The 26,916-nt window shown below is 36.3% G+C and overlaps 5 protein-coding genes across 8 annotated transcripts; 3 read left to right on the top strand and 2 right to left on the bottom strand.

The window, feature by feature from the left end:
• Positions 1-2,135: 2,135 nt before the first annotated feature.
• Positions 2,136-10,651, top strand: LOC110375474 (protein big brother). The gene is made up of 4 exons (XM_021333589.3): positions 2,136-2,491; positions 2,827-3,006; positions 8,940-9,348; positions 9,961-10,651. Exons 1-3 carry the CDS (start codon positions 2,318-2,320, stop codon positions 9,288-9,290), a joined length of 705 nt encoding a protein of 234 aa, XP_021189264.1. The 5' UTR covers positions 2,136-2,317; the 3' UTR covers positions 9,291-9,348; positions 9,961-10,651.
• Positions 10,652-15,946: 5,295 nt separating this feature from the next.
• On the top strand, positions 15,947-17,257 carry Peo (pendolino). Its single transcript, XM_021333523.3, has 5 exons — positions 15,947-16,107; positions 16,221-16,285; positions 16,382-16,482; positions 16,565-16,752; positions 16,831-17,257. The coding sequence occupies exons 1-5, from the start codon at positions 16,022-16,024 to the stop codon at positions 17,081-17,083; spliced, it is 693 nt and encodes a 230-aa protein (XP_021189198.2). The 5' UTR covers positions 15,947-16,021; the 3' UTR covers positions 17,084-17,257.
• Positions 17,084-18,402, bottom strand: LOC110375426 (UPF0598 protein CG30010). The gene is made up of 2 exons (XM_021333524.3): positions 18,058-18,402; positions 17,084-17,831 (listed from the first exon to the last, which is right to left on the bottom strand). Exons 1-2 carry the CDS (start codon positions 18,199-18,201, stop codon positions 17,319-17,321), a joined length of 657 nt encoding a protein of 218 aa, XP_021189199.3. The 5' UTR covers positions 18,202-18,402; the 3' UTR covers positions 17,084-17,318.
• A 345-nt stretch (positions 18,403-18,747) lies between these two features.
• On the top strand, positions 18,748-24,355 carry LOC110375423 (katanin p80 WD40 repeat-containing subunit B1). Of its 4 annotated transcripts, none has more exons than XM_049835800.2 (17): positions 18,748-19,030; positions 19,115-19,245; positions 19,325-19,658; positions 19,741-19,939; positions 20,021-20,171; positions 20,258-20,432; positions 20,506-20,583; positions 20,742-20,798; positions 21,057-21,263; positions 21,378-21,434; positions 22,441-22,578; positions 22,670-22,772; positions 22,851-22,989; positions 23,196-23,336; positions 23,502-23,614; positions 23,718-23,792; positions 23,879-24,355. In XM_049835800.2, exons 1-17 carry the CDS (start codon positions 19,000-19,002, stop codon positions 24,132-24,134), a joined length of 2,385 nt encoding a protein of 794 aa, XP_049691757.2. In that variant the 5' UTR covers positions 18,748-18,999; the 3' UTR covers positions 24,135-24,355. The 4 variants fall into 4 exon arrangements, with proteins under 4 accessions (XP_049691757.2, XP_049691756.2, XP_021189197.1 ...); XM_049835799.2 differs by having other exon boundaries at positions 20,506-20,640; XM_021333520.3 differs by lacking the exon at positions 21,378-21,434 and having other exon boundaries at positions 18,750-19,030; positions 20,506-20,640.
• A 69-nt stretch (positions 24,356-24,424) lies between these two features.
• On the bottom strand, positions 24,425-25,525 carry LOC110375427 (M-phase phosphoprotein 6). The gene is made up of 2 exons (XM_049835816.2): positions 24,844-25,525; positions 24,425-24,617 (listed from the first exon to the last, which is right to left on the bottom strand). Exon 1 carries the CDS (start codon positions 25,301-25,303, stop codon positions 24,857-24,859), a length of 447 nt encoding a protein of 148 aa, XP_049691773.2. The 5' UTR covers positions 25,304-25,525; the 3' UTR covers positions 24,425-24,617; positions 24,844-24,856.
• Positions 25,526-26,916: the final 1,391 nt, after the last annotated feature.

Raw genomic sequence — 26,916 nt, 5'->3', positions numbered from 1 at the left:
GAAGAAAATAATAATCAATCTTTGCATCGCCTTGAGGTTTCAATTATGTACAATATTTTGCGAAATAAATGTTGGGAAGGATTGGTAATAGAATACTCGTAGTACAAATTTTTTGTTACAAATTATACATCAAACTGATAATTGAGTTTAATTAGAATATTAACAATGTTGGCTAATATCGAGTCTTATCTTGAATGCAAATCTATTTTATTTTAAACATGATGCAGGCACTTACCTACCGTTTTGTGATTGATTTGGCGGTAATTCATTCGTCCTGAAGAAAGTTTGAAACATTCTCTAGAAATAGAAAAGGGCCTAAAACAGAACCCTGGGGAACGCCCATTTGACCCCGAAAATATTGTACAGACTATGATAAAAATATTGCTAATACCGATAACAATCTCATAATGAATTTTAGTGACACGTGGGAGGGTTGTTACGAGTTTCGTCAAAGCTTTGCAATACAGCTTGCATAGAGATCAAACGTTGACGCGCCCGCCACGTGGCCATTCGTGCTCAATAAAGAGATACGTGACGAATTCTAATATTTCTGGTACGTTTATTGGAACAATTTATAGATCAGTGTGGTCTTTGATGTTGAGCACGAAGTAGGTACCATCTCATTACTAGATCGGTAAATCTCATTCGATGAAGTTGCAATACAATTAATTAAATGGATAGGATTTATGGAGCGAGTCTTCAATACCGACTAAATTAATCTAAACAACCTCTTACTGAACTAACGCGATTTGTTCTTTTTTGTTCATACAAGAATTCATAGTTTTAGTTTAATGTATCTTAGTTACAGTTGTCGTCATCTAGCTCATGTTCCTAATGTTCAATGATACAAATCTCTAGTGCGATAACAAAAACAGTTCGAACATAAAAAGTAGCAACAATTCCAACACTTAACGATTATTATAGAGCGCCGTACTTGGACGCTTTCAACAGCACTCGATACATTTCACAAGGCGCGCCGCCCTTTGTTACCAAACAGACACATTAAACGGTTCGCCTGTCTGTGATCATTGAGACGTATCACTTCTGTCCAAATCTACAGATTTATATCTACTAATTGACACTATATTTGTCCAATCCACCACTTCATGGGTATAGTAAGATTTTGTATTTACCGCATTATCTGTTAAGTGCGGTGTTTTAGTTTAGCTTTTTTTACTTTTTAAGTCTTGTGCAACTGCGTTGTTTATTTTACTTTGGCTTCGTCCTCTTCTTCTTAACGTTTATCCCATCTTGTGACGGGTTCCGCTTTCCGTATCTTCTACTTCCACTTGGCTTCGTCCTCGGGATTACTAAATCATACCTACCTACGTGTAGCACCGCCTAGCGTAGCCATTCGCGTCTATTATATGGACGCATTTTCTATTTTTGGCAGTTAAAATAGTGCGCATAAGATTTGGCAGAAAAAGTTATAAGTGAATTAAGATAAAAACCAGAGTCTTTCTTACCATTGCTGATTAGATATGTCATGTTGCATATTTCAGTGAGCACAATTTTTTTTCTACACTTAGGTACACTGGACTAAGGTACAATGTGAAGCGTAATGAAATTATACAATGTCTAAAAAAACTTATGTAGATTGTTCCTATCCTACTTATATAAACTCAAAGCAGTAAATGTTAGAAATTTGAACTGCCAAATGCTTCAAAAGTTTCGGTGAATGTTAATAATAATTAGTAAGGTACCTACTTACGAGCCCCTTTTATTGAAATGTGTGCCATGATGAAATACAATTAGGCAACTGGGCGTCCAATATATGCAGCTTACTTTCGAGGCATACAAAAATATCACGTTTCACAGTCTATCGCATCCTGAGATCCTACTCCCCTTTTATAAAACTGTATATAACGTACATTTATCTCGTTACAAAGGATCTGATACAAATACATAAAACACTCCAAACGTCGAAAGAGGATAATGCCCATCATTATAAATTCATGTGTTTTGTCGTTTACAGTATTTATTTTGTACAATTTCGAGGGGGAAAACCCTCTTTTCGCTTGAAAGCTCCCGAAAGCCCGTAGAGAAGGCGTCGGGCGGTGCCGCTTGTCCCCGTCATTGGCCCACTGCTCCCCACCAGCCAGAGACTCCGCCCTAGTGGAAATTCTCCCTGAACCTTTGAGCGAGGAGCGTGCATTCAGTAAGCGTATGTCGCAGTGGCAGGTAGTCGCGTCGCACGAGCTCGACCATAGCGCAATAACACCCATTTGAATCATCGGTGTCGCTGACTCAGTGCTGTTGTGTTGAAACTTAGGTGTGATGGTGAACAATATTTTAGTGCGTTTCTAATATCCGTGTAATGCACGCCATGAGTGATCCCGCTGCTTTGGCAGGCATGTTGCCTTTCGATTCTATTGGACTGTACGAACAGCCGAAACCTCGTTTTATCTTTAAAATGCCGCGGGTAGTTCCAGACCAAAAAGCGAAATTCGAATCTGATGATCTCTTCAAAAGACTGAGCAGAGAAAGTGAGGTATGTATTGTATAATTAAGCCTACTTATATTAATTTAAAATTAATTGAATATGGAATTACATAAGAATGCAATTATTATTGTTAATCGAAACAATTTTAATCGTTCGTGAACAGGAAAATTACTAAAATAATTAAGTCATCCGTTTGGAAACAAAGCATAATTGTTTCAACTGTATTGTTTTCCTTCAACTTATTTATTTTATGAATTATTTTACCATTGGTAAAATATATACAGCAAAGAGGTTCATAATTCATTAAGTAGGTGTATATGTGAAAGTTCTGCCTGATACATCGTTATGTTTCTGAACCACTTCATGTTATTTCCACCTGACAGGTGAGGTACACTGGGTACCGCGACAGGCCCCCAGAGGAGCGCCAGATGCGGTTCCAGAGCGGCTGCCGCGAAGGTCACACGGAGATCGCGTTCACCGCCACGGGCACCAACTTACAGCTGGTGTTCGACCACTCGCCCTACAACAACCGAGGTTGCGACTTCCAGAAAGAAAGCGGCAAGGTAATTCAATGTTTTGTTGTTTTGTTTCACTTGCAAGTCAATTGTTATCGAAATATAACGGGGAAAAGTAACGGGTGTGGTTCTAGTTATCAACTCATTATTTAGCCCTTATATGGTAATATTAGTTTTTGTTTATAAAAAATATTATAAAATGATCAAAGGAAAAATGCAATCTAAAGAGTATATCAAATTTATGTTTCTACAGTTAGCACCAAATAACTTTGCGTTCCTGAAGCCATTTGACTAATTGCGCTTTTGTCCTTAAGATCTACTTACTTATTGAATTAACAATGCTAAAAAAATATAAACAAAACACTGTGCTTGTATGAGGAGTCTTGAACTTTAGGTCTAATAAATTCTTCGAATTATTTCAAATCATCACACAGTAGATAGTCGCGGTTTTTTCCGTGGTTTTTCCATAGTTTGTGATTTGTAACGCGTAGGCGACACGACGCACTACGTAGTGAAAGGATCTTTGACATAAGCAAAGGAAAGCTTGAAAACCATAGACTAACCACACATACACAGGCAATTTTTAATAACTACTATGTAATTAAAACCTGCAATTAATATGAGAGCTTAATTAACTTAATTATTGTACTAACGTTAGTTTTCGTATACTTAAACAATACGTAGTAGCCGTCTGAACTGGTTTTGGTCTGGAAAGTGATAAAGGAAAATAATTTCATACCATATGGCACAAAAATTAACTGCCTGGAAAAGTTAATCAATACAACAAATATTTGCAGTTAAGCTAACACTTAGTAGTTTAAATAAGATTACCTATTATTAACTTTTTGGAAAATGAGAATGATTATCTGTAAATGAGTGGATATGCGAACCTATACAAAATAACCTATAGCCTGTCGCATGTCATTGAGTTTTATTCGCTTTAACCATTTGTTCCTAAAGTTCAAGAGCCTCATCATATAAGCCTTTTCGGAAACAAGCAGGGAAATAGCATCAACTACCAGGAAAATTAATTACATGCTTTTCGTACCTGACGTTACCTAATACTTCTTAATAATTCAATTTAACTAGCATGTTCTCACATTATAAGAATTAGAAGCCGACCCCAACATAGTAGGGAACAAGGCTCGGAGGATGATGGTCTCACATTCACTTAAAATTAAAAAGCAATAAGGAAACATTGCCAAACAGAACATAGAGAACACAACAGTTAACTGCATGAATCACAATTATTACGTCGAATGCTTGCTAATGTATCATTGGGTACTTAATACTTGATAGCCTCATTCGTCAGCCGTCGTCATCAGCATACTAAACTTCCGGCCTATTTTCATAATCAAAATGAAGACATTAATAACTTGGAGCCGCTAATGATAAAATATAAAGGCGTAACACCGCATGTAACGCGTTGGTCACGCTCTGCCGTACCTTAATACACTCTCTGAGTGAATGACATCTTTCTACAAAGAATAATTCTGGTTTGTGTAATGTTCATGCTGATGGACATGACGACGAATTCATTAACGAGCTTACTGGTAATGTTATAATTACTGATTGCATTCCAAGACGCGTTTTGACCACTAGAGGTTATTAGGTTCAATATCTATACCAGTTTTTACATGAAATGTGGATATGCATTTGAAATCTCTGTGATAATAAAATCTAATTTTCAACGACGTTTTGTTAAGGAATGCATTGGATATGACTAATAGAGAATTTGGAAGAAGGGGTTTTAACCACACATTTTCAATGTTACTTTTGATACAATCGAAAATACTCAAACGTTCTTCTTCTTTGCATTTCTGTGTGTCGCGGCGGAACTGTTCTTTGTTGCGAATCTGTTCCTTCCATAGAATGCGCAAGCTTGCAAACGAAACCATTCATGAATGACTGGAGCTAATACATAACCTCCGTTTTTCATCGCTCTTGTGTCCAGTCATATGTATAAAATATCAATACTTCTTATACCATAAGAGGAACCCATTTGGTGCTAGTCGTTATTGAATTTAGCCCCCTCCTCACCCTGGATCCCGCCTGCTGCGCTGTTGTATGAATACTTATATTTATTTACACTCGGTTCATTTAACAAAGCCCTTGAGTGTGCACGAGCCCTCGTCTTGTAACGATGTTTTATTATATCATGCTTCAAACTACTCGTACATTTCGGATTTGATTTAAGAAATGGATGCTGTTTAATGGGATCTGGATAAGTCGTGTATTCAGTAGTATATAACACAGTGGCGGATTTACCAATAGGCCAAGTAGGCCAGTGCCTAGAGCGGCAGATTTAGAGGGGCGGCAAATTCTGCAAATGTTTTTACACGTTTTTTTTTATAATTGAGTATATGAGTACACAATCCATATATAAATAAACGATTAATAAACGCAAAATGAATAAACTGTAATATATACTTAGGTACTTACGTGATCATGAATTTTAAAATATTCTAATAGCGTTTCAATAAAAATAAAATAAAAAATCCGCTCGCTTCGCTCGCGGTTTTTTCATGATTCCTGGTTTGTTCTGCGCTCTTTGAGTCCTCAATCTAACAAAAAGTTAAAGCACCGAAGTAGCAAAAACAACTGACGATTTCTAAGATTTCTATGCTGTTTATGAGGTGGAGGACATTTGTGTCCCAAAACTCGAAAAATTTCGCGCTGCGCTCTCAGCTTTTTCACTTTACACTGGGTTTTTTTTCAAACTTGTTTGAGTATTTTTGTGTTCCAAGACTCAAAAAATATCGCGCTCGCTGCGCTCGCGCCTTTCACTTGACAATACCTATTTTCTTTAGGTATTATTGCATCCCAAACATCAAACATTTCGCGGCTTCTTCTCTTTGCAGTGGTTTTTTTTCCACTCTTATTTGGGTAGATACAGTGGCGTAGCGTGGGGGGGGCAGGGGGGGCAAATTCCCCGGGCGGCAGCTTTTAGGGGGCGGCAAAATTTACCCAATTAAATAAAAATTGTTCGCAACTACTTATAACTGTCTAACAATAACAAAACATTAAACAAGAAAGTTGAAACTTGTTAAACTTAAAATTAATTATTGTCAGGTACTTAAAACACGCGTGACACTACATTTTACGTAATTTTGGTTTTGAGTCTTAAATAAAAATAATTAAAATTTCGCGCTCGCTTCGCTCGCGTATTCAGAAACTGTGTGCTCTTAATTTAGCATTTGTCAACAAACAAAAAGTTAAGTACGTTTGGACTAAATTTTACGTAATATTTGGTTTAAGTCCGATAAAAATTTCGCGCTCGCTGCGCTCGCGTATTCAGATACTAAATTATGGCCCTTATTTTTGCATTTGTCAACAAACAAAACGTTAAGTAGGTACGTTTGGGCTAAATTTTACGTAATTTTTGGTTTAAGTCCGATAAAAATTTCGCGCTCGCTGTGCTCGCGTATTCAGATACTAAATTATGGCCCTTATTTTTGCATTTGTCAACAAACAAAAAGTTAAGTACGTTTGGACTAAATTTTACGTAATATTTGGTTTAAGTCCGATAAAAATTTCGCGCTCGCTGCGCTCGCGTATTCAGATACTAAATTATGGCCCTTATTTTTGCATTTGTCAACAAACAAAACGTTAAGTAGGTACGTTTGGGCTAAATTTTACGTAATATTTGGTTTCAGTCCGATAAAAATTTCGCGCTCGCTTCGCTCGCGCATTTGGAACTTGACCTTCAAGAATTCATGTAACAAAGATATAAAAAAAAGTCTACTTGAGAACCTCCCCCTTCTGCCGGGGCTGCGGGTTGTTCGAGAGAGTTACCGCGGCTGTGGAACATAAAAGGCCTTCGACGGAACACGACGGTTTTTAGTCAGTAAGAGTCTGATACTCCCTCACCGCTGTGTCATTTGTCGATTTTTAACATCGATACAAAAAAAAAACCTTTTTTTGAAGTCGGTTAAAAATGACAAATGGCCAGTAACACTTGTTAAAAAAAATACACGGGAAGGGGCGGCAAAATTGACAACTGCCCCGGGCGGCAGATACCCACGCTACGCCACTGGGTAGATATTTTTGTGTCCCAAAATTTGAAAAAATTGCGCTCGCTTCGCTCGCGACTTTTTCACTTTACAGCGGTTTTTTTTTACTCGTTTTGGTACAAAATTATTGAGTTTTGGAACAGAAAAGTTTTTACATTTGTCGTTTTTTTTTTGGCGGGTGCTCAATAGGTAGTCCGCCATGGGTGCCACCCGATGCTACGCCGCCACTGAATCATAGCACCCGAACGAATGAACCCATTTCAATTTAGTTTTTTTTTTAATAAAGGTGTTTTACGAGCGAGTGTTCTTAGACATGATTGATGAAAATCGATTGAGCCGTTTAAAAGTTACAGAGGTTTTACGCTTCAAAGTCGCTGTCATATAAACGTGTTAACATTAAACTCTTCGGTACATAGAGGCTTGCAAAAATAATCTAGTAACTGACAGAAATATCATTAAGTTCACAATCATTAGAGGCGGCAAAAATTGAATGGCCTACTAGCGGCAAGTTTGTAAATCCGCCACTGATATAACATATTAATTCTTTACTCTTTTCTTTCACTTTTTGCACCTAAACCTTTCCGAATAAAACGATTTTGATAAGTAAGTACTTTGTGTACAATACAGGATACTCGCCACTTTTTTTAGTGATTCAATTCCTGAAGGAGCTTGATATAACAGAATTTCACGCGAAGAAGTCGGGGTCAGAATTAGTACCTGGGTACATCATACATAGGGTTACTTTACATTTAAAATATGAAAGTAGCTGAAGCCCATGCTGAGATAATTAGTCTCCATATCACAGAGCTATTATAATTTGTCGTCACAGCCTCCCCTTCGACTAACAATGCACTTGACAGTGGGGAGACTCCATAAAAAAATAATGGTTTCAAGTTTGGTCCCCCGGGAAAGGGAGAAAAGCTTTTTCCCTGAAATCAATAGTGGAAAAGCGTCGCGATTGGTGGGCGTCCCGACGCCGCGCCCGCCCAACTAACATGGCCGCCGTGCTACGTCACCATGTTCCCTTTTCATTATCCTGGCTAATCTGCAGTACGAATCAGTTCTATAATATAGGTGTCTGCTCCCAAAAAATGGGATAAACATTAAGAAAAATGTTTTATGTAGGAAAAAGGGAAATGCTGAAGATCGTACGATTCATCCGCATTGGCTTCGGTAAAAGCACAAGTTTGTTTGTGATTTATTAAATGTTTTTACCGGTGTATCCAATCCTAGGCAGTTATGCAATAGGAAAGGAAGGTTTAGTAAAAAATAATTCAAATAGGCAAATAGACACTATCTCGAATCAACTCTAAATTTAAAAACTGAAAAAATGTAGGTAGGTATGCCTAATGATCAAGTTAATAAGAAAGTTACCCGCAGCGTAGACATACTCTCAAAACTTGAAACCTATGTAGTTAGGTAATTTTGACCAAAAATTGCATTATTGTGCGTGCACAACAGATAATGTTAATTATAAACATACGGCAGGCGATGGTTTTCAGTATAAATGTTTAAAAGAAGCCAAAGAGAACTCGTTATTAGTTAAATTGCATCCTGGTCGAATGTGTGGCACAATTAAAGGTTTGTTGGAAGCGGATGCGGCAGCCGGAACAAAGACAGCACGCGATCTGCTCGACACTCGTCTGCCTTATGTCGCTTGTCCTTCTGCTTGTGTTGTTACCAACACTCACTACTTACTAAAAATGAATTTTAAATAAAAAACACAAAATAATTTTCCATGCCCAATACACAATAATTGCCATCAAAACATATTTAAACCCACTTAGTAAGATATCGCGCATCCAAAAAAGCCTTTAGTCCAAAAATGGACCCACTACCTGTCCACTTTTTTTAAGGGCCACTTCCGAACCATATGTGACTGACAATTTCAACTTTGCCACCAACAGTGTGGATGTTTTTGTCTTTGTTTTTTTGTACAACATTTTAAAAGCAGCTATTTGTCATCAGGCCCACATCGTATCCCGATTTATAATGAACGGCGTGTGCGTGAGGTGGCGCGGCTGGATAGATTTGGAGCGGCTCGACGGCGTCGGGTGTCTGGAGCTGGACGAGGAGCGGGCAGCGATTGAGGACGCGGCTTTGCGCGATCAGATCGAACGATACAACCAGAGGCTGCGGGACTTTGAGGACAAGCAGCGCGCGTACCGTGAGCACGGTGAAGAGCTGCGCGCACACTCGCATGTGCACCAGCGCTGCCACCAGCCGCGCCAGGCGCCGCACGCCGCGCACCCATCGCACCCGCATCCGCCGCACCCAGTGCACATCAAGCCGCACTCGCAGGGCGCACTCATCTCATAAATACTCAAACCATACCAACATCTTGGAAATTACCTGCAGGCGAAACTAAGGTCTCTAAGGTAGAATTCCGTGGATAGCGGCTACGACAGCCGCGCGCGGCTTACGACAGTCGTCGGCCGCGCGCGACAATAGTCAACATATGAAAATGTATGGCACCGCTGCCGAGGTCCGCGACAGTCGCGCGCGGCCGACGAATTTCGTGAGCCGCGCGCGGCCGTATGCATCTCAACATGGTCTAGCGCTTAATAACATCTATAGAATTTTAGTAAAACCAGAATTGAATTGTTTTTTATTTAGTCGGCAAAACTACCTTTTGTTTTCATTACAATACAAATGCTTTTGAATCAGTATTTGGTAGTATCCTTCATCATTTCTACTTTTTAAAGATAGGGTAGATTGGTAATCTATTTTCATAATACAGCCACAGCAACACGTCATCCTCTTCCTCTTCAAGGACACTTAGCACTTCGACTAGAGGGAACGGACGAACAAAATCGACTAATTTCAAGACAATGCCGCGCGCGGCTTACGAAATTCGTCGGCCGCGCGCGACTGTCGCGGACCTCGGCAGCGGCGCCATACATTTTCATAGGTTGACTATTGTCGCGCGCGGCCGACGACTGTCGTAGGCCGCGGGAGGCTGCGTCAGCCGCTACCCACGGAATTCTAATGGTCTAACATCCAATTGTCATATTGCAGTCATTATAAAATTAACCATATCAGATTTTATTTTCGCCTGGAGAGATGCTTTGTTAAAAAAATTCTATCATGGTCACCAACCTCCCCTTTACATAAGAATAAATCTCACATTTATGAAAATTAGATGAACGAAAGTAAGAAAGAAATGGCAAAAAGATTAAGAAATACTGTATTGTTTTAATGCTCAATTTTGATAATTTAAAAACTTTATATACTGTTTTAAAAAAACGGTTAAATTAATTAAATTACTACTTTATTTAATTTCTGCCACCAGCAGGCGACGAAAATTTTGACAGACCTACAAACGTTTGACCATGTCTTGATTTAAACATCACCACAATAAAGTAAAAACTTCAATGGCTTTTATCAAGCATTTATTAGTAGTATTAACTCGTCATGATCTAACACTGACGAAATCTGCAATGTTAGTTAGTAATTAACTAGTTTTAAGTAAATGTAGATTATAGAAGAAACCCCGGAAAAATATATCTTAAAAATTCCGAGCTTCATCAATATCCCTTGCAGTCTTAAAGTTATATCTGGGATAACTCGGGGAGTCTGAAGATTTTATATACGCAGTAGCATTTTATGGAACTGCGTATTACCATGATCTGGGTACGCAGGACTCCAGAAGACTACAGGATAGTTTTAAAATAATAAAGGAAATAGTCTACTGCACAGCTATCAACAATCTTCACACTTGCCAAGTATTTCAGTGCTTATATGCACGAGTAACTGTACCCTCCTTTATAATGGTAGATCTATAGTGAATTGCCAGATGACGATAATATTATGTAAAACGCTGAACTTGCCTGATGTCCATATTTTCATGTGTTGTAAAGGAGACATGAAAACAGTCATCTACATATTCATATGGCTCATTTATTCACAGTCAATGCAGTTTAGTTTCAGTCAATGGTTAACAATCACTTAGCAAATAGTCAACAATAGTTACTTCAACTTTTACTTACTCATCATTAATTTTTGTTCCCCAATCTATTAACAAAGTTTTTTGTTACATAATACTTAATTAAGTACTTACTTAATTTAGATCCATTACATACCTGCACATTATTAAGTTAACTGTTGTACGCAGTTGTAGTCAATAGTATAAAGCATACCTAAGATCAAATGTACCTACGCCTAGAATAGCACTAAAGTTCAGAATAATATGTACTCATATAAACACTGTTGGGAAATTATATTTTTTTCTCATTATTTGTAATTAGCTATTATTATTAATGAAAGTTCTCGTTCAGTTTGTGGTACATGTTATTTATTTTTAAGTTGATTTTATATGTAATTAAATATATTGTGATAATAAATGTAAATAAATCTTTACTGAATTTTAAATGCATTTAGTATTATTGTATCCTGTACCCCACTACATACATTGCAGCTAATGGTAAGTACCTACTGCATGTATAGTCATAAATACATATTTAATATCACTAAGGCCTGGTTGTTCGAAGCTCGGTTACGTCAAGGTTATGGTTAAATTCTAGTTACAGTAAAATTAACAGGGTTTAAATTCAAAAAGCTTTGTTGAAAGTTACAATTTCATTATAAAAATGTCAAATTAACCGTGGTCAAAATTGACATCAGTCAAATTTTAACTTTAACTTTGCCGTAACGTACGAACAACCGGGCCTAACATTTTTACATTATAACGTAGGCTTAGCGTCAAAAGTAGCTGAACAAATCAAACGTTTTCAATAGTACCTATAACAACGCTAAGGGTCATACTTTCTTAATAACACAAACACCAATATTTACGCAACATTCCAAACTTCAAAAAAGTAGAGTAATACCCTGGTAAGTTAACGACGACACGGTGTCTAGCATTTATGAAAATTAAGACTTTTTCAGTAAAATACGAAAGGGAATAGAAATCGTTAATTTTTATAGCCCAAGAGCCAGCGAACGCCAGACCTACGTTATTTTATAAAGGCTGAAACTTTGTGTGTGCATCTACCTTAAAGTGGGTATGAACAATAGACTACTACAGGTTTGACTGACAGTGCCTTTGGAACATAAAAGCAAAAATACTAACCTAACTCAATATTTTCAATTTCAATTTTCAAGTAAACGGGTAATTGAAAACGGGCTTGAGCCGTTTCCCAAACCATGCCATGATCTTGAGCATAGAAGTCTAGAACAAAAACTTTAATCCTTTGACCTTCCGTTCTCTTTCTGCAATCAATTTAAACTAGTCCTATGATTTACATCATCATGCATCAGCTTCTCTATATGATATCCTGCGTCCAACCCGACTGACACATCAATAGATGAAATGTTTGAAATTGATGATAAAATACAATTCTAATAACAAGTTACAATCGTATTGATATCACTCTTGTACCTGTTGCCGGTTATGAACACTGTGAAGGTTTCACTAACGTTTAATTATAATATGAGGGTGGGCGATCCCTCGAAAAATACAAGCTAGTGAAATTTAAGATAATTAGCCATCAGTGGCATGTTTGGAACAAATAGCCGTCGCTGTCATGGTGCCCGGGCCGCGTGGTGCAGCGGAGCACGCGCACCGCACCTGCGCGAGCGTCCGCTACCCGACCCCGCCCTTGCTCATTATACGCAATTTACCCGACTAAGGAAATGTTCATAAAATATTCATGCTCGTTAAACACAACACACATTGAATGCTCATTTAAAAGTTGTTATTAAGTACAGTGTTTTCCTTCTAATGTGTAATAATTATCTACATGCGCATATCCGCTTCCTCGATTTATTAAAGTTTGTCACACCCATAATATCCATTAGCACCAATGGCTAAATATCTAACAAGAAATCAGTGTAATGAGCTGAAATATCAATAATCTTCATCATATTTGTCTTTCAGTTTCTCTTCTATGAAACGCTTATACTTGCAACGCTTATATTGATACTTGCAACAATTCTATTTGCAGATTTTATAAGGTGTATCGTAAGTCGGGCACAGTTAGTTGGAAACCAGAAATGACAAATACATCAAAACGTGCAGTTAAAAAGTAAACAGAAAATAAATACCTACTTACACAAAAAAAAAGGTTAAAGATTTTTGATAAAAATATATGTGTACTATCGGACCGGCACTACCTAATCGGGATACAAATCACGATCACCTCATAAGATATTGCAAAATTATACGCGGAACTGAGCATTATCCGGACGATACTATTGATATTATCGTAGGGTTTTATTGTGACATACGGCACCTTGACCGTCAAAATTGAGCAGGTACCTTCTTTATTGGACAACGTCTCCAAATTCAGCGATCGATGTTACAAAAAACTTGGCATTTTACAAAGCATCGGAGAACGCTATCCAGAGGCGGCTTACAATGAACCCGTGATTTATCGGAGCATTCTTTTTGCGCAAAAAGCTCAGGTCAGTGTCGGAGCGAAGCACCAAAAGGGCATTTCGTGTAATCCTCGCGCAAACCGTGGGAACGCGACGATGCACCGGCTTATGTAGCTATTTGATTATGATACTACTTCTTTCATATCGATATCGAACATTCATCAGGTTACGAATATATCATGCGGACAAAATGGTCAACTTTGTTTTGAGGTGCAAATTCAATAGTTAGACTAAGTTCTACGGTAGGTAGTGAATAAGGTCTCATCATCATCATATCATCATAAGATCTAAGGCAAGAAAATAATAAGGATGCATGGGAATACATTTCGATTAACGATCCAAGTAACAATTTAGAAATATTTTTTACTTAACGATAACAGACGAGATAACTTGGAAAGTTGATTGAATGTGATACCCATATTTTAAGTGACACATATAAGGCTTCCCTAAGACACGTGAGTCGAGCAGTCTCGTCTCACACTTGAGTGACGCGAGTGCACACTTAACTCGTATGTGTCAGGCTTCCCAGTCCTACAACTAATTTGTAGGTAAGTATCTACTTCTCTAGGTAAACTTCTTAAATATCTACAAAGCTCCAAATTACATTATTTCTCTACCTATCCAGGTAGGTACTTTACAGCGCACGTTACTTTAATTTATTAATATTTCTTCTAGATTTCTTTAAGATAATAAGCTTAAAGTTATATTTAAGACAAATATGGGAAAAAATACCTCAATAGGAAAGTAAGGTTTCGTTAAGGTATATTAAGGTCCAAGTTCATCGAAAATATACACGTTAGTTTTGCTTAAACAACTGTTTACTTTGAATTTTCACGTTCAGTTTTCATAGTTAACTGTTTTTATAACTAAAACGGACGTTTATTTTGTCGGTGAACTTGGACCTAACACCAGCAAGACAAACTACAGCTGTTTACCACAAATTAAGGTCTCAAAAATTCGAAGATAAAACACTTTAATTGGGACTTTTGATCCTAACGTGTTTGATTCCCTAAGAAAGCTTGAATAAAAATTCCAGCTTCATAGTAAAAGATCAAGTATTTTAATTAACTTACCTATTTATTTATCGTTTCATTAAATCAGTGCAAACATAGGAAACTGTTACAAAGCTGCATACTAGTTTGTAACGTGCGTTGTGAGATGAAGACATTATTTACGTAACTCGACATTTTAATCATGTGAAGTTGTAAAACGTATTAAAGCTGTTTATTTATACAACGTTCCTAAATGACGGGGCTGCAGAGCAGATACATCAAATGTTAGAGTTTTATAGCCGACGAGCCGCCATCGTGCCAGCGGCCAGCGGCACTTTGATACCGAGTACCTACTGCCATTTCACCCATATGTTTCCTCGAATTAACGTCTGTTTTCTACGAAGAAAACGGCTGTCATAAAACTCGTTATAGATTTAACGTTCAGGCACCTACATTAAACAATAAACATATTAACTGCTGGTTTATTATAAAGATGAAACTAGATTTATCTTGCGATATCTCTTGTTTGTCACAAATTAATCAATGTCTACAAATTATTATATAATTTTTTGTCACAAAGGTAAAATATATAATTTCTTGTAAAATAATTGATACGTAATCGAAAAAATGCTATAGACCAGAATTTAGAATATCTGGTTTCAATAAACTGTTTTTAATTTTGGTTATGTAATGTCTGCTTCAACTTCACTATTGTCAAACAAAAATCGATTGAACCCAATTAACGCAGGTATTTCAATAGAGCGCGAGGATAGTAAAATCTAATCCTGCGCCACGTGCAGGATAATCTCGGCTAATAGAGGGCGAGCGGCGCTGATCCCTCGATGATCAGGTGCTCATCCTCCCGGGGTGGCGCGCGCCGCTCTCACACCAGTCAAACGTTATTGATTAGCGACACCATCCGCATTTACCTACAATCGACCGATCTGTACTTGATAATGCATGATTCAATATTATACCTACCGTATACCTATGACCAAAATCTATCTAATAAAGAAGCAGCCAGAATGGATTTGCATCGATTGTCATGTATCTTGTTTATCTATTTCTTATTTGCATCTTCAATTGAAATGTATGTGTATCGCATTCGCATTCGCATACGTATTATTATAATCGTCTGCCAGCCAGGATTCGAGCTCCGGGTCTACCGATCAGTGTGCGTTGCAGTAGACTTTCATTCAAACAAATGATACTGGAACAGTGCCTATCCGTCTTTAATTAACGAGTACCGAGTGCAGCAACTAAATTGACGAACTATAAAAACTAAATTAAAACGCTTTTTGACACTAGATGTCTCTACTGGCCATAAAAATCCAATTGGAAATTATGACTATCTGAGACATCTATTGTCGAATAGTTAAAAGTATGTATTGCTTTTTAATTTAGGATAATATGAAGACGTTGAAATGACATTTAATTCTAATTACATTTTCAAAATTTAATCTAAAATGGAATCTTATGAGAGTTTCTGTCTTATTAATTCTTACTAAGAACTTTAATAAGAATTTTACGGTTATCAGCAATTTAGAGCGGCAAACTACGGTTTTTATTGCTTAAAATTGACGTTGACATTTATTGTTGCTTGACACTAAAAGTTTCAAGATAAATATTTTTGTGGAATGTGGAAATAGCGTACAATAAGGAAAAGTTGTTTGTTTTATTATGAATGACGAGATGAAGAATAATGTTAAAGAAACTAGAGAGTTATACTCCATAATTCACCAAGAATATGTGATTATGGCAGAATAGTAAGTACAATGTCATGCTAGCTGTGCTAATTTAAGTAATTAAAAGTTTTCTATCACAGCTTAAGTTCACATCACAATACCGAATGATTAACTAGAATGTATTCCCTTTTCAGTCGTATGTTACAAACAGAAAACCTGCAAGGAATATATGTAATTCCATCATATGAGAACTCATTTTGTAAGTATAGCACAAAATAATTTAAACTTGACTTATATAAAAATAAGTCATGACTATCAGTACCTTCCCTAATAATCATTTCATAATCGTTTCCAGTGTGGTTTGGTGTTATTTTTGTAAGAGCTGGTTTGTATGAAGGAGGTGTTTTTAGATTCACAATAACTTTGCCAGACAAGTTCCCAGATGAAGAAGTTCCTGTAAGTTTTACTAGAAAATCGTACCAATTACTGTGTCACATAATTATTAAATAGATTAATAGTAAGAAATTCTGATTCCCAGGTTGTGACATTTACGTCAAACATATACCACCCAGCTATTGATGCTCAAACTGGTGTTTTATACTTGGGAGAGGTTTTTCCACAATGGGACAGGAAATATAACCACATTTGGCAAATACTGAAGTATGTGTATTCAATATTTCACAACTTGAATGTAAAAGCACCTGCAAATGTAGAGGCTTCAGTTGCGTAAGTATGACACATTATGTAATTATTTTAACGCAATCACATTACTTAACTGAAAATGTAATATGAAATTTTTTTCAGATACAAAAGCAATAAAAAGACTTTCATGGAGAAAGTAAGAGAATGTGTGGTTTTAAGTATAGACCATGTATATGACGACCCACCAACAGAGGATAAGCATTACATAACTTTTAAGCCATATGACCCAGATGTTCATGATACTGTCAAAAATTTAATGCTTAAGACTCCCCCACCGAATGAAGGTGCTAATCAAGGTATTTCTTGGGTACAACCAGGGTCATTTCAAGCTTTTTCTAAAGAAGAAACAACATAGTTATTTTATAATCAGAATATATTTAAACATACTATCTAAATAATTATAAGGGTATGTACACAATCACAAAAGTTCATTTTAATTCGCCATAAATTATATCCTGTGATAATGATGATACATATATTGTTCACTAATTTATTGTTAAAACCACCAAATAAATAATGTTGTTCATAATGTGGTAGTTTTATTTAATGATCTAGAAAACCTTACACAAGAATTTCATTTCCTGTTTCAATTAGTCTGATTCAGACCTTATAGATAATTTATGTTTTGTTACTTGCTCCTGAAACCAATCCTGATCTAGCTCATATGTGTTGTTTCGCCATGTAAAGTGTGTTGGTGCATTTGTTTCATTATTATTGAACTGAAAATACTTACTAAATTCTATTGCTAACTTGGACTTCACTAATCCTACACCACCATACTTTTCGTCAGTGGGGTGGTAAACTCTGCCTGTACTCGGTAGCATATAAATTTTATCAGGCTGAAATTTTGATTTCATTAGGTCACCTGCATAACCATAACATAAAAAATCTGTATCATCAATATTAACAACGTGAGTATAAACTATAGGGACATCATCACAGCGTATAAAATTCCTCTCCCGTCCACACAAAGAGATGAAAGGAAAGTCTTCTTGATATCTTCCAGTGTTATTGAGTCGAATTCTCTTGAAAAAGAACTGTAAGAACTTCTTTTCCTTGAAGCATGATGTGAAGTTTTTCATTTTAGAATCATCTAAAAACAACTAAATAGAAAAAAGTAAGTAAGCATGATTATACATAGGTAGTTTTAAACATATATTCGCAATACTTATTAATTATTGCAATTAGTAGGTACCATCAAATGTTATGTTATGTTATATATATAATCTTAGTTACCTAAAAATAGTTATTTATATTTAAGTTAAGAATAGGAAGGTAGTTATATTTGTGTTGGTAAATTGAATAGTAAAATGCATTTTAGTTGCTTACCATCCCTTGATGATCAATAAAATAAAAATATTCTCTTATTTTTGGTTCTGGTTCTTGGCCTTGAATGTAATGAAGATGTCGCACTTTGCAATATTTTGTTGATAATATTTTGGAAAAAGTTCGCAAGCTACATGTTAAGACCATTTTTTTATATATTTCACCATTAAGTGTTAAGATATTACATTCAGAATCATAGAGCAGTTTGTTTTGATCATTTCATAACCTAATGATGGATAAGTTTATCGCCGTCTCCCCTCTCTCCCCTTTTAATTCAAAGTCTATCTTTGCTCTCAAAGTCTAAAATCTCCGGCCTGACAACTTGCCAACGAAAGTCAATGAATGTCACAGATTACTATATGTGTGGTCGATACATTGTTGTTGACAGTTCCTCGGCAAGGTATTCGGGAAAGTTGGAAAGTTGATTGCAGCAGCATATGGAACTCCGAAACACTCTCTTCTTTTCAATCTGAAGACGTAAATAAAAATAGCATCGAATTAAGATTAAACATGGTAAATTGAAGATAGGACATAATCCAATACTGGTCATAAGCACTTTTACATTAAAGATTTATCGTTTTTTTTAATTACTTTAAAATAACCGTAAACATAAATATTACGTATTTTGTAATAAACAAATTGGTTCCTCTCTACTCTTAGCATAAAATGACAGATGATGACAGTGACAGAAAACTGCTTCTGCTGTCTATCTGCTGCTGATCATTTTATTGTGTGACAGATGTGAAGAATAGAAAGAAAACTGTGAGAAAGATCCAACCATACACAAATAAATAAGGACTTTAAACAAATATGTAAATTATAACAGTGAAATATTCAGATATATGATGAAAATTTGATGTCAATATTATATCAAGTTTAAAGCGAATATCTTGTTCGACAAGGTTACATTTTCCGTACATGGAATTCACATGAATCAAAATTACGATGGAGAGCGTACGACGATCATGGAAACTGCGTATGTTTAGTTAATGAAGCACTTTACCATATCAAAGATCGTCATAATGAAATTTTATTAATGTTATGTGAATTATCTTTGCAGAGGAATTTGTTGCTCACAAAGCAAATGTCAACTGTCTGGCTATGGGCCACAAGTCCAATCAGGTGCTGGCGACTGGTGGCGATGACAAAAAAGTTAATTTGTGGGCTATTGGAAGACAGAGCTGCCTTATGGTTGGTCAAATTGCTAATAGTTTACATGATATTTTATAATAAAATTCTTAGGTACCTACATATTTTCTAAATATTTCAGAGTTTAAGTGGACATACAACTCCTGTAGAATGTGTGTGTTTTGGTCATTCTGAAGACTTAGTTTGTGCAGGATCACAAACAGGTGCCTTAAAAATATGGGATTTGGAAGCAGCTAAATTGTTAAGAACATTCACTGGACACAAAGGAGCTATCAAATGTATGGACTTTCATCCGTATGGTGATTACCTGACAACTGGCTCATGTGACAGTAATGTTAAGCTATGGGATACAAGAAAGAGAGGATGTATTGTTACGTACTCTAGCCACCGCCTCGCAGTCAACAGCCTTCAGTTTAGTCCTGATGGACAATGGATTGCATCTGCTTGTGAAGATGGTATATTTAAATGAAAACATTATCTCATAAGAATAATAGAAAAATTAGATTTGTATTACTCAATTAATTACTTAACTTACAGGCTTAGTCAAAGTGTGGGATGTGCGTGTTGGGAAAGTCCTTCAAGAGTTTATGGAGCACACATCAGCAGTGACTTGTGTCAAATTTCATCCTCATGAGTTTCTACTAGCCAGCTGTGGAACTGATAGAACTGTGAATTTCTGGGACATGGAGAAGTTCCAGTTAGTATCCAAGTTTGAAAAAGACAACACATCTATTAGGTATGATTACTGCAAGTTGCATTGCATTTGCTTAGTTTGTTACAGCTGAGTGTAGCTTAATGTGTTATTTCCATTGTTCAGACACATGGTGTTTAGTGATGATGGTGCAACATTGCTTGGTTGTGCTAACGATGGGTTGCATGTCGTTGGATGGGAACCAGCCCGAGTGTTTGACACTGTTCATGGACATTGGGGTCAGATTAATGATATCACTGTTGCACAAACACAATTAGTAAGTGAACTGCCATTCATCCTACAATCAATTCATTTTAATTTTAAGAAAATTGATTACATAATGATTTTCTTTTACTATTACAGATAGCTGGATCATTCCATTCAACTTATGTTGTTCTATCAGTTGTTGATCTCAATAAAGTGCATCCTTTTGGTGGGCCACCTCCTGTATCTCCTCCAGTTGTAAGAGATCTTTCACCTTTCCAAAAGGGCCATTCAGTACGCAAAAGCTTTTCAAAGGAAAAACCACCGAAAGAAGGTTAGAATTTTCATAGTAGTATATATTTCCATTTATGTTCTAAACTAATCCAATCCTTTATAATCTGTCACAGTCATGCATAGACCAACTCTTCTTGATGAAAAGACTGCTGAAGAATCTACTTCAGGGACTGAAGCAGATGAGGATTCAGGTGCTGTTATACCCAATTTTAATGACTACACTGAGATATTCCGACCTTCTAGAGCATGTGAGTAGATAACATAGACCCACAACCCATCCACACAAATGTCATATGCATATAAAAATTATCATTAAAATTTGCTCACGTCAATTTATATATTTTTCTAGTAACACGCACACCTCCACCAGCCACCAGTTTGTCATCAGAAGATTATTCAATAACAGGTGAAATTCATTATTAGATCGAAATTGTTAAATACAAACACAAGATAACACTTCGCACGCATAACAAACATAGCTAATTTACTGGATAGACAGCTTATAATTACTTACTTTGACTATCTGTAAAGTAACTAATTGATTATTTTCCTACAAAATGATGCATTCCTTATTTCAATCTTCTATCACGGGCAATGATGACTTTATCGGGTAATGATTATGATGAACTAAATCACAACAAATAATAATATGTCTGTATGTTAGCACCCGAGATGACAGAGAAGGCGGTGTCGACGCCCGCGGTGAACACCACGTTGCGCGACCTGATGCTGGACGAGCCGGTGCCGCTCGCGCGCCCGCTGCCGCAGCCCTCGCCGCCGCAGCGACAGCGCTCCGACCACTACTCGCGCATACCCACTTCCACTAAAGAACATTACAACCTCCTCGAAAAGAAACCCGAAGGTTTTACCAGTAAGATTTCCCGGTTTCATTGATCCACTAAATCAGTTTTAACCATTAACCCTTCTAAATAATTCCTGAGCTGCAACTAACAACTTCTAACATTTTTTTTTATTTTGGGGACAGGGGGAGCTTTGTTCTTATGCCGTACTACCAGGGACGGATCCAGCCCTCAAAAAGGATGTAGGCACATTCATCAAATTCATCATACATTATTTGTGGCAGTAAATAAGAGTACATTGGGTGTTAGGTCAGGAATTATATGGGGGTAGTAAATAAGAAACTACAAAAGGGTAAAGTAGGGTAGGGTAGGGTAAACTACATATGGGAGTATTATATGGGGCATAACACAAGTAAATTAGGCTTCTGGGCACGCCAAAAGTATCCACTACGGTAGATCCGCCACTGTGTATTATGCTTATTTAGCAAAACTGGGTGAATAGTAGACAGGTTTTGAAAGCGATCACTCCAAACTTTCTTGAGGAAAATAGTTTTCATATAACTGTACTTACCTAATAGGGTATTACATGCATTTTTGAAATATATCTTAAATAAATTCTTTAGTCTTAATATATCTCTAAAAAATTAAAAATATTTTTTTTTCTCACGTTATGTACGAATATAAATTAATTGTTTTATCATAATTTCAAATTTCGCGCGTATTTCGCGAAAACGCGGCACACAACGGACGCCATGATTGTTTTTTGGTCATGACGTCATTACGTTAGTAAACAAAGTACAGCTGTCAGTAATACATATTTTGATATGTATTGAAAATTTTAATAATGAGTAATTATGCTCCGTATCGTTGGTGTGTTGTTTCTGAACGTGAGAACACTAGTGTAAAAACACCAGACAAATTATGGATTCAAGTACCAGTGGATATAAATATGAGAAACACTTGATCAAAAGTTGTTTACTACCGTACGTCATTAGCATGGCGGCGACATTTCGTAGTGTTCAAAGACAGATAAAAAAACCTAAAAACTTTAAACTGCAATAAAAATATATTTATGTACCTTACGAAGTGAAACTAACATTTCCCAATTGCTTTTCCTCTAAACAATCATTGTAATACACTTTTAATTTTTTTCTCATCTAGACTAAAATACCCTATTGCATTGCATAATGTTTTACATGTTGAAGATGTAATTTACATAAAGTTAAACAATGCTATTTGCTTAATCAGGGGTGACGGACAACACAAAAGAAAATAATGCATTCACATCAGCGCAATCATTAAGAGATTATACCGCCACTCCGCTCACGGCAAACTCGCTTAATCGACACAATTCATACAAAGAAACAAAGTCTACCACAGATTTGTGTAAGTTAAAAAAATATTTATTTTTGTAAATATTGGTTTTGATGACAAATTTTGGAGTTTTTGAAAGTAATGCTTACTGTTACTTTTGCAGCTAGCACCAACCTCCGACCAAGTAATAGTGAGATTTCATTAGGACCACCAACCTTAGGGCCTAGATCTCTATCATTTACCAGAGCTCCTAGTGAAACTCCAAGGTATGAAGTTAATGATTACATTGCTGATTATTGTATTAAATATGCTCAATGCTCATAAAACTTGACATAAATTTGCAGAAGACGAGTAGAGACTGCTACTAGAGAAAACGTGGTAGTTTCTCGCAGTGTTGAGACGCCAGAGGCCGAGCCTGAGCCGGAGTTCGTACCTTACACCACAGACAGACCTGTGGGTCTTGATCTCGATGAGTTTTTACCCGTAAGTATGAAATTATCCATGGTGTGTTTTTGTTAAACTATCGCCAAACAATTCTTTAGAAGAACTTAGCGCATTCGAAGATGGCTACCAGATACAAAACACTACTGAAATGGCTGACATCAGTCGGGCAGTTTGGTTAAACTATCTGATGTCATATAAAACTTTAAGTCGCAGAGTAGAGGCATAAAGCATGTATTGTATTGCAGCGCGGCCTCGCGGGCGGCATGGCGCGGCGAGGCGCGCGGGGCGGCGGCGCCGAGCCCAGCGAGCAGGAGGTGCTGGGCGTCATGATGCGCGGACACGACTCCATGATGGCCGTGCTCACTGCCCGCCAGCGCGCCTTACAGGTACCACACTCACACCAACTTCTAGAGCATTTAACTTATAGGTAAACCGAATATTATTATGATCCAAAGAAGGATCACCCAGTTCCAGGCCAGAGCAGTACTAGTGTTAGTTAGTTCAGTGGTCTTGGTTGTGATTTTATTCTTACATATTCTGTTTCTTTTCAGATATTTCATTCCGTCCGAGTCAATAAAAGTCTGAGATCTGCATTGGAGTCTGTTATAGCTCTTGAAGATACTTCAGTTATACTTGACATACTCAATGTTATGGCACATAGACCGTAAGTACTATTATCATGTTAAGGTCAAAATGTCCATTTTCAGTATGCTAATAGAATTTCCCCTCTTTTGTGCTTGCCTCCTATAAGTAGTGTTTTGTTGCAGGTCATTGTGGAATTTAGATATATGCCTTTTAATGCTGCCCAAGATATATGAATTGTTGCAAAGCAAATATGAATCGTAAGTATACTTAGTATTGATCAATGTTTTTACCAATTGAAATTAAGAATAACATATTGAATTCTCTTTTTTTTCTTAAATTGTAGATATATGCAATGTGGATGTAATGCCTTGAGACTAATAGTACGTAACTTCTCATCTGTGGTGAGAGCAAATGTGAGTGCCCCAGTGCGGACACTGGGAGTCGACATTCCTCGTGAGGAGCGGTATGCTAAATGTATGCAGATACATCGGCTACTGCTTGATGTGCGTGCATTTTTGCTCAAACGACAAACACTCCAAGGTCGCCTCGGAGCTGCCTTCAGAGATCTCCATAACCTTATGCAGCAAGGTCTTGACTGACATGTGAACCACATGCTGAATATCATGTCAGGATGAGTGATAAAAGAACTGACAAAATAATCAACTTCCCATCCTAAGTATTAATTAATTAATATTTTTATAAATCTAACAATTATGAAATTTTCTCACTGTTGACTTAAACTGACTTAGAACTTACTGTTTCAAAAACATGCATACAGCCACTTATATATTTATTAACAATAAAAGATTATAATTAGAAAGACGTTTGTTTATTTTACATACATAGTCTCATACATAGTCATGAAGCCGACCCCAACATGATTGGGAAAAAGGCTCGGAGGATGAGTCTCATACATAGTCATGTTTTACATATTTTCACAATACAATATTTTTCATATACAACAAGGGTCAGAATGTAGCTAAGCTAAGAGCAAATGATTCAGCACATCCATTGCCTCAATATTGCAATACTTTAGTTGCCCGTGTAATCCATCATACAATTTCAGATAGCCAGCTCATGTTCTGTAAGATGATAGATAGATAGATATTTTTACACCATGATTAAAAACAATGTAAGATATTATTATAGAAAGATAGGCAGTCTTTTAGCTAAAAAGCATCTGACAACCTTTGGATAGAGTTTAACTTTCGATGGATTGATTACAGGCAGTTTATTGTGTACACAAATGGAAATATACAACAATTAGTAAATACATTGAGGTACAATAAACATTTTATTTTCTAATACCTATGTTATTGGTCTACAGATTTTCCTCACTCTTTATGTGTTTTTCTTTCCGTCTTTTATTCTTAGTTACTTCAGTAACTGGGCTATTGCTTGGTCTTTTCATCTTATTGAACTTTTCCATTTTCTTAGCAAGAATATCATCCGAAACATCTTTCACCATTTCACCACTGTTATCTTCAGTTTTGGCTCCATTCTCTAGCTCCATAAGCCTTTCAATCTCTGGGTTCATACCCTTAAATGATAGCCTGCCTTCGAGCATTGTTTCACAAAATATGAAGCTAGACTCTGATATAAAGTTACCAGAAGCACTCCGCATTTCATTTGTAATTATATTAGAATATAAACTATCAAGGTCTTGTGTATTTTCTATTTCTTTTTCTATCCTCTCTTTTGTTTTCTTCATGAACTTCATATCCAAAACAGATTTGGGTAATTGTATTTTTTTGCTTTTTCCTGCCATGGTTACTTAGTTCCAACCAATTTCAGCACGTGAAAAACTTATTTTTACAAAAGCTAAGCCGACGGTGAAATAAATTTAACCTGTTCACCGCAGTTTGCATAGATATACTCGTGGGTTCATCAGAAGAATATCAACCTTTTGAATGCCATTTTATTACCTCTTCAGAACTTGCAGTGTACAAAGTATTTATATTTAATTATCAAGCATGTGCGAGGTCTAATCCTGCGACAATATTCCTTCAGAAATTCAGAACAGGGGTGACCACAGAGTACATTACAAGAATAGAGTTATCAGTGGCCAATGCAGTACAGCGCCATCCTTTGTTTATTTTAGGAACTACAACTTGCTATGTATATACCTATAGCTAGCAAAACCATTATATAGCTCTGTTGCACAAAAATCTTACCTAAATCTGAATTCATCTACCGTTTCGTCTGAACTGATGTTTATGATAGTACAGAAAAATATTAATTATCAGTACAGAGAAACGGTAGATGAACACAGTATAAAAGTTCTAAGGGAATAAAAAATAAAACAATCATTATTATGATTTGATAATGTGTCTTTTATTATAATAAGTAATAGCCCGTTCTTTAATGCTATCATCTTCATCTTTTTCTGTCCTGGTGCCATTTAATAACAAATTTACATCCCGGCACCAGTTATTTATAAAAAATCTTGAAGAAAAGTCAAATAAAAAATCTGTCAACTCGCTTTTGTGGTCTGGGCAAGTCAAAAAACTAAAATCTATGACTGTGTACAAAATTGTCTTTATATAATTTTTATGCGAGGCATATCACTTTTCTTTTAAAATATAAGTGACTACGTCTTGGATTGCAGAGAATAGTTTTGTTGTGTTTTCGGAAGGGTAGGCGAGTGATTTAAACGAAGAGTACTCTCTTATTTTTATATATTCATTTATTTCTTGTTCTTCTTCTTCATTACAATATAAAATTGCTTTACAATTTTGCAATTTTAAATACATTTTTTGCCTGTTTTATTACATAGCCGGTTACGTAGCTGAGTTGGCTTATAATTTTTGGATTACTTTTTTTCATTAAAATCTATAATTTCGCAATTAATATCATCGATATCTATTTCATTTATTTCTGTGAGTTCATTAATATCCTCCTTTTTAATAAGTAGTCCATTGATTGAAAAATTTTACAGTCATCTTCTTCACAATTTGACCCTACAGAATGACTACTTGATAAATTATTTATTAATAAGCTTGCAAAAGCTGACTCAAAGCCAGATGGGGTTGGTGATATATTTCTGTATCCATGAGACCGTATACAGCCAAAAAAATTCTCTAATGGATCTTGATTTAAGTGTCTCATCCAGAATGATTTTATATTATATTCATTGAATGCCTTATTTTTTAAAACTTCAATATTTTCCAGCGTACGTAACCAGTTTGTAATTGATGGCACACTACCTTCCCTTCCTCCTCTACCAATAAACTTCATAGATTTTAAAACTTTTTGCCCTCGCCCATACCTTACTGTGATCAGATTTTGGGGTGACTGATTTTAACAGCACTTTACCGCTTCTTTTTGAATTTTCAAAACTGCCATTCATAGAGTCGAAAAGTTGATCGAAAAACATCAATA

Source organism: Helicoverpa armigera, chromosome 6, assembly GCF_030705265.1.
Source record: "Helicoverpa armigera isolate CAAS_96S chromosome 6, ASM3070526v1, whole genome shotgun sequence".
Classification (NCBI taxonomy): domain Eukaryota; kingdom Metazoa; phylum Arthropoda; class Insecta; order Lepidoptera; family Noctuidae; genus Helicoverpa; species Helicoverpa armigera.
Note: the sequence above shows the minus strand (reverse complement) of the source record. Positions and strands in the feature narration are given on the sequence as shown.

What these genes read in the sequence shown, in the direction of transcription:
- LOC110375474 (XM_021333589.3), top strand. Translation starts at nt 2,318, where the DNA reads ATGCACGCCATGAGTGATCCCGCTGCTTTGGCAGGCATGTTGCCTTTC. An exon ending in GACTGAGCAGAGAAAGTGAG is followed by an intron (nt 2,492 to 2,826) that starts GTATGTATTGTA and finishes TCCACCTGACAG; the next exon opens with GTGAGGTACACTGGGTACCG. An exon ending in TCCAGAAAGAAAGCGGCAAG is followed by an intron (nt 3,007 to 8,939) that starts GTAATTCAATGT and finishes ATTTGTCATCAG; the next exon opens with GCCCACATCGTATCCCGATT.
- Peo (XM_021333523.3), top strand. Translation starts at nt 16,022, where the DNA reads ATGAATGACGAGATGAAGAATAATGTTAAAGAAACTAGAGAGTTATAC. An exon ending in TATGTGATTATGGCAGAATA is followed by an intron (nt 16,108 to 16,220) that starts GTAAGTACAATG and finishes TTCCCTTTTCAG; the next exon opens with TCGTATGTTACAAACAGAAA. An exon ending in TCCCAGATGAAGAAGTTCCT is followed by an intron (nt 16,483 to 16,564) that starts GTAAGTTTTACT and finishes TCTGATTCCCAG; the next exon opens with GTTGTGACATTTACGTCAAA.
- LOC110375426 (XM_021333524.3), bottom strand. Translation starts at nt 18,201, where the DNA reads ATGGTCTTAACATGTAGCTTGCGAACTTTTTCCAAAATATTATCAACA. An exon ending in TTATTGATCATCAAGGGATG is followed by an intron (nt 17,832 to 18,057) that starts GTAAGCAACTAA and finishes TTTTCTATTTAG; the next exon opens with TTGTTTTTAGATGATTCTAA.
- LOC110375423 (XM_049835799.2), top strand. Translation starts at nt 19,000, where the DNA reads ATGGAGAGCGTACGACGATCATGGAAACTGC. An exon ending in ATTCCGACCTTCTAGAGCAT is followed by an intron (nt 20,641 to 20,741) that starts GTGAGTAGATAA and finishes ATATTTTTCTAG; the next exon opens with TAACACGCACACCTCCACCA. An exon ending in AAAGTCTACCACAGATTTGT is followed by an intron (nt 22,579 to 22,669) that starts GTAAGTTAAAAA and finishes TTACTTTTGCAG; the next exon opens with CTAGCACCAACCTCCGACCA.
- LOC110375427 (XM_049835816.2), bottom strand. Translation starts at nt 25,303, where the DNA reads ATGGCAGGAAAAAGCAAAAAAATACAATTACCCAAATCTGTTTTGGAT.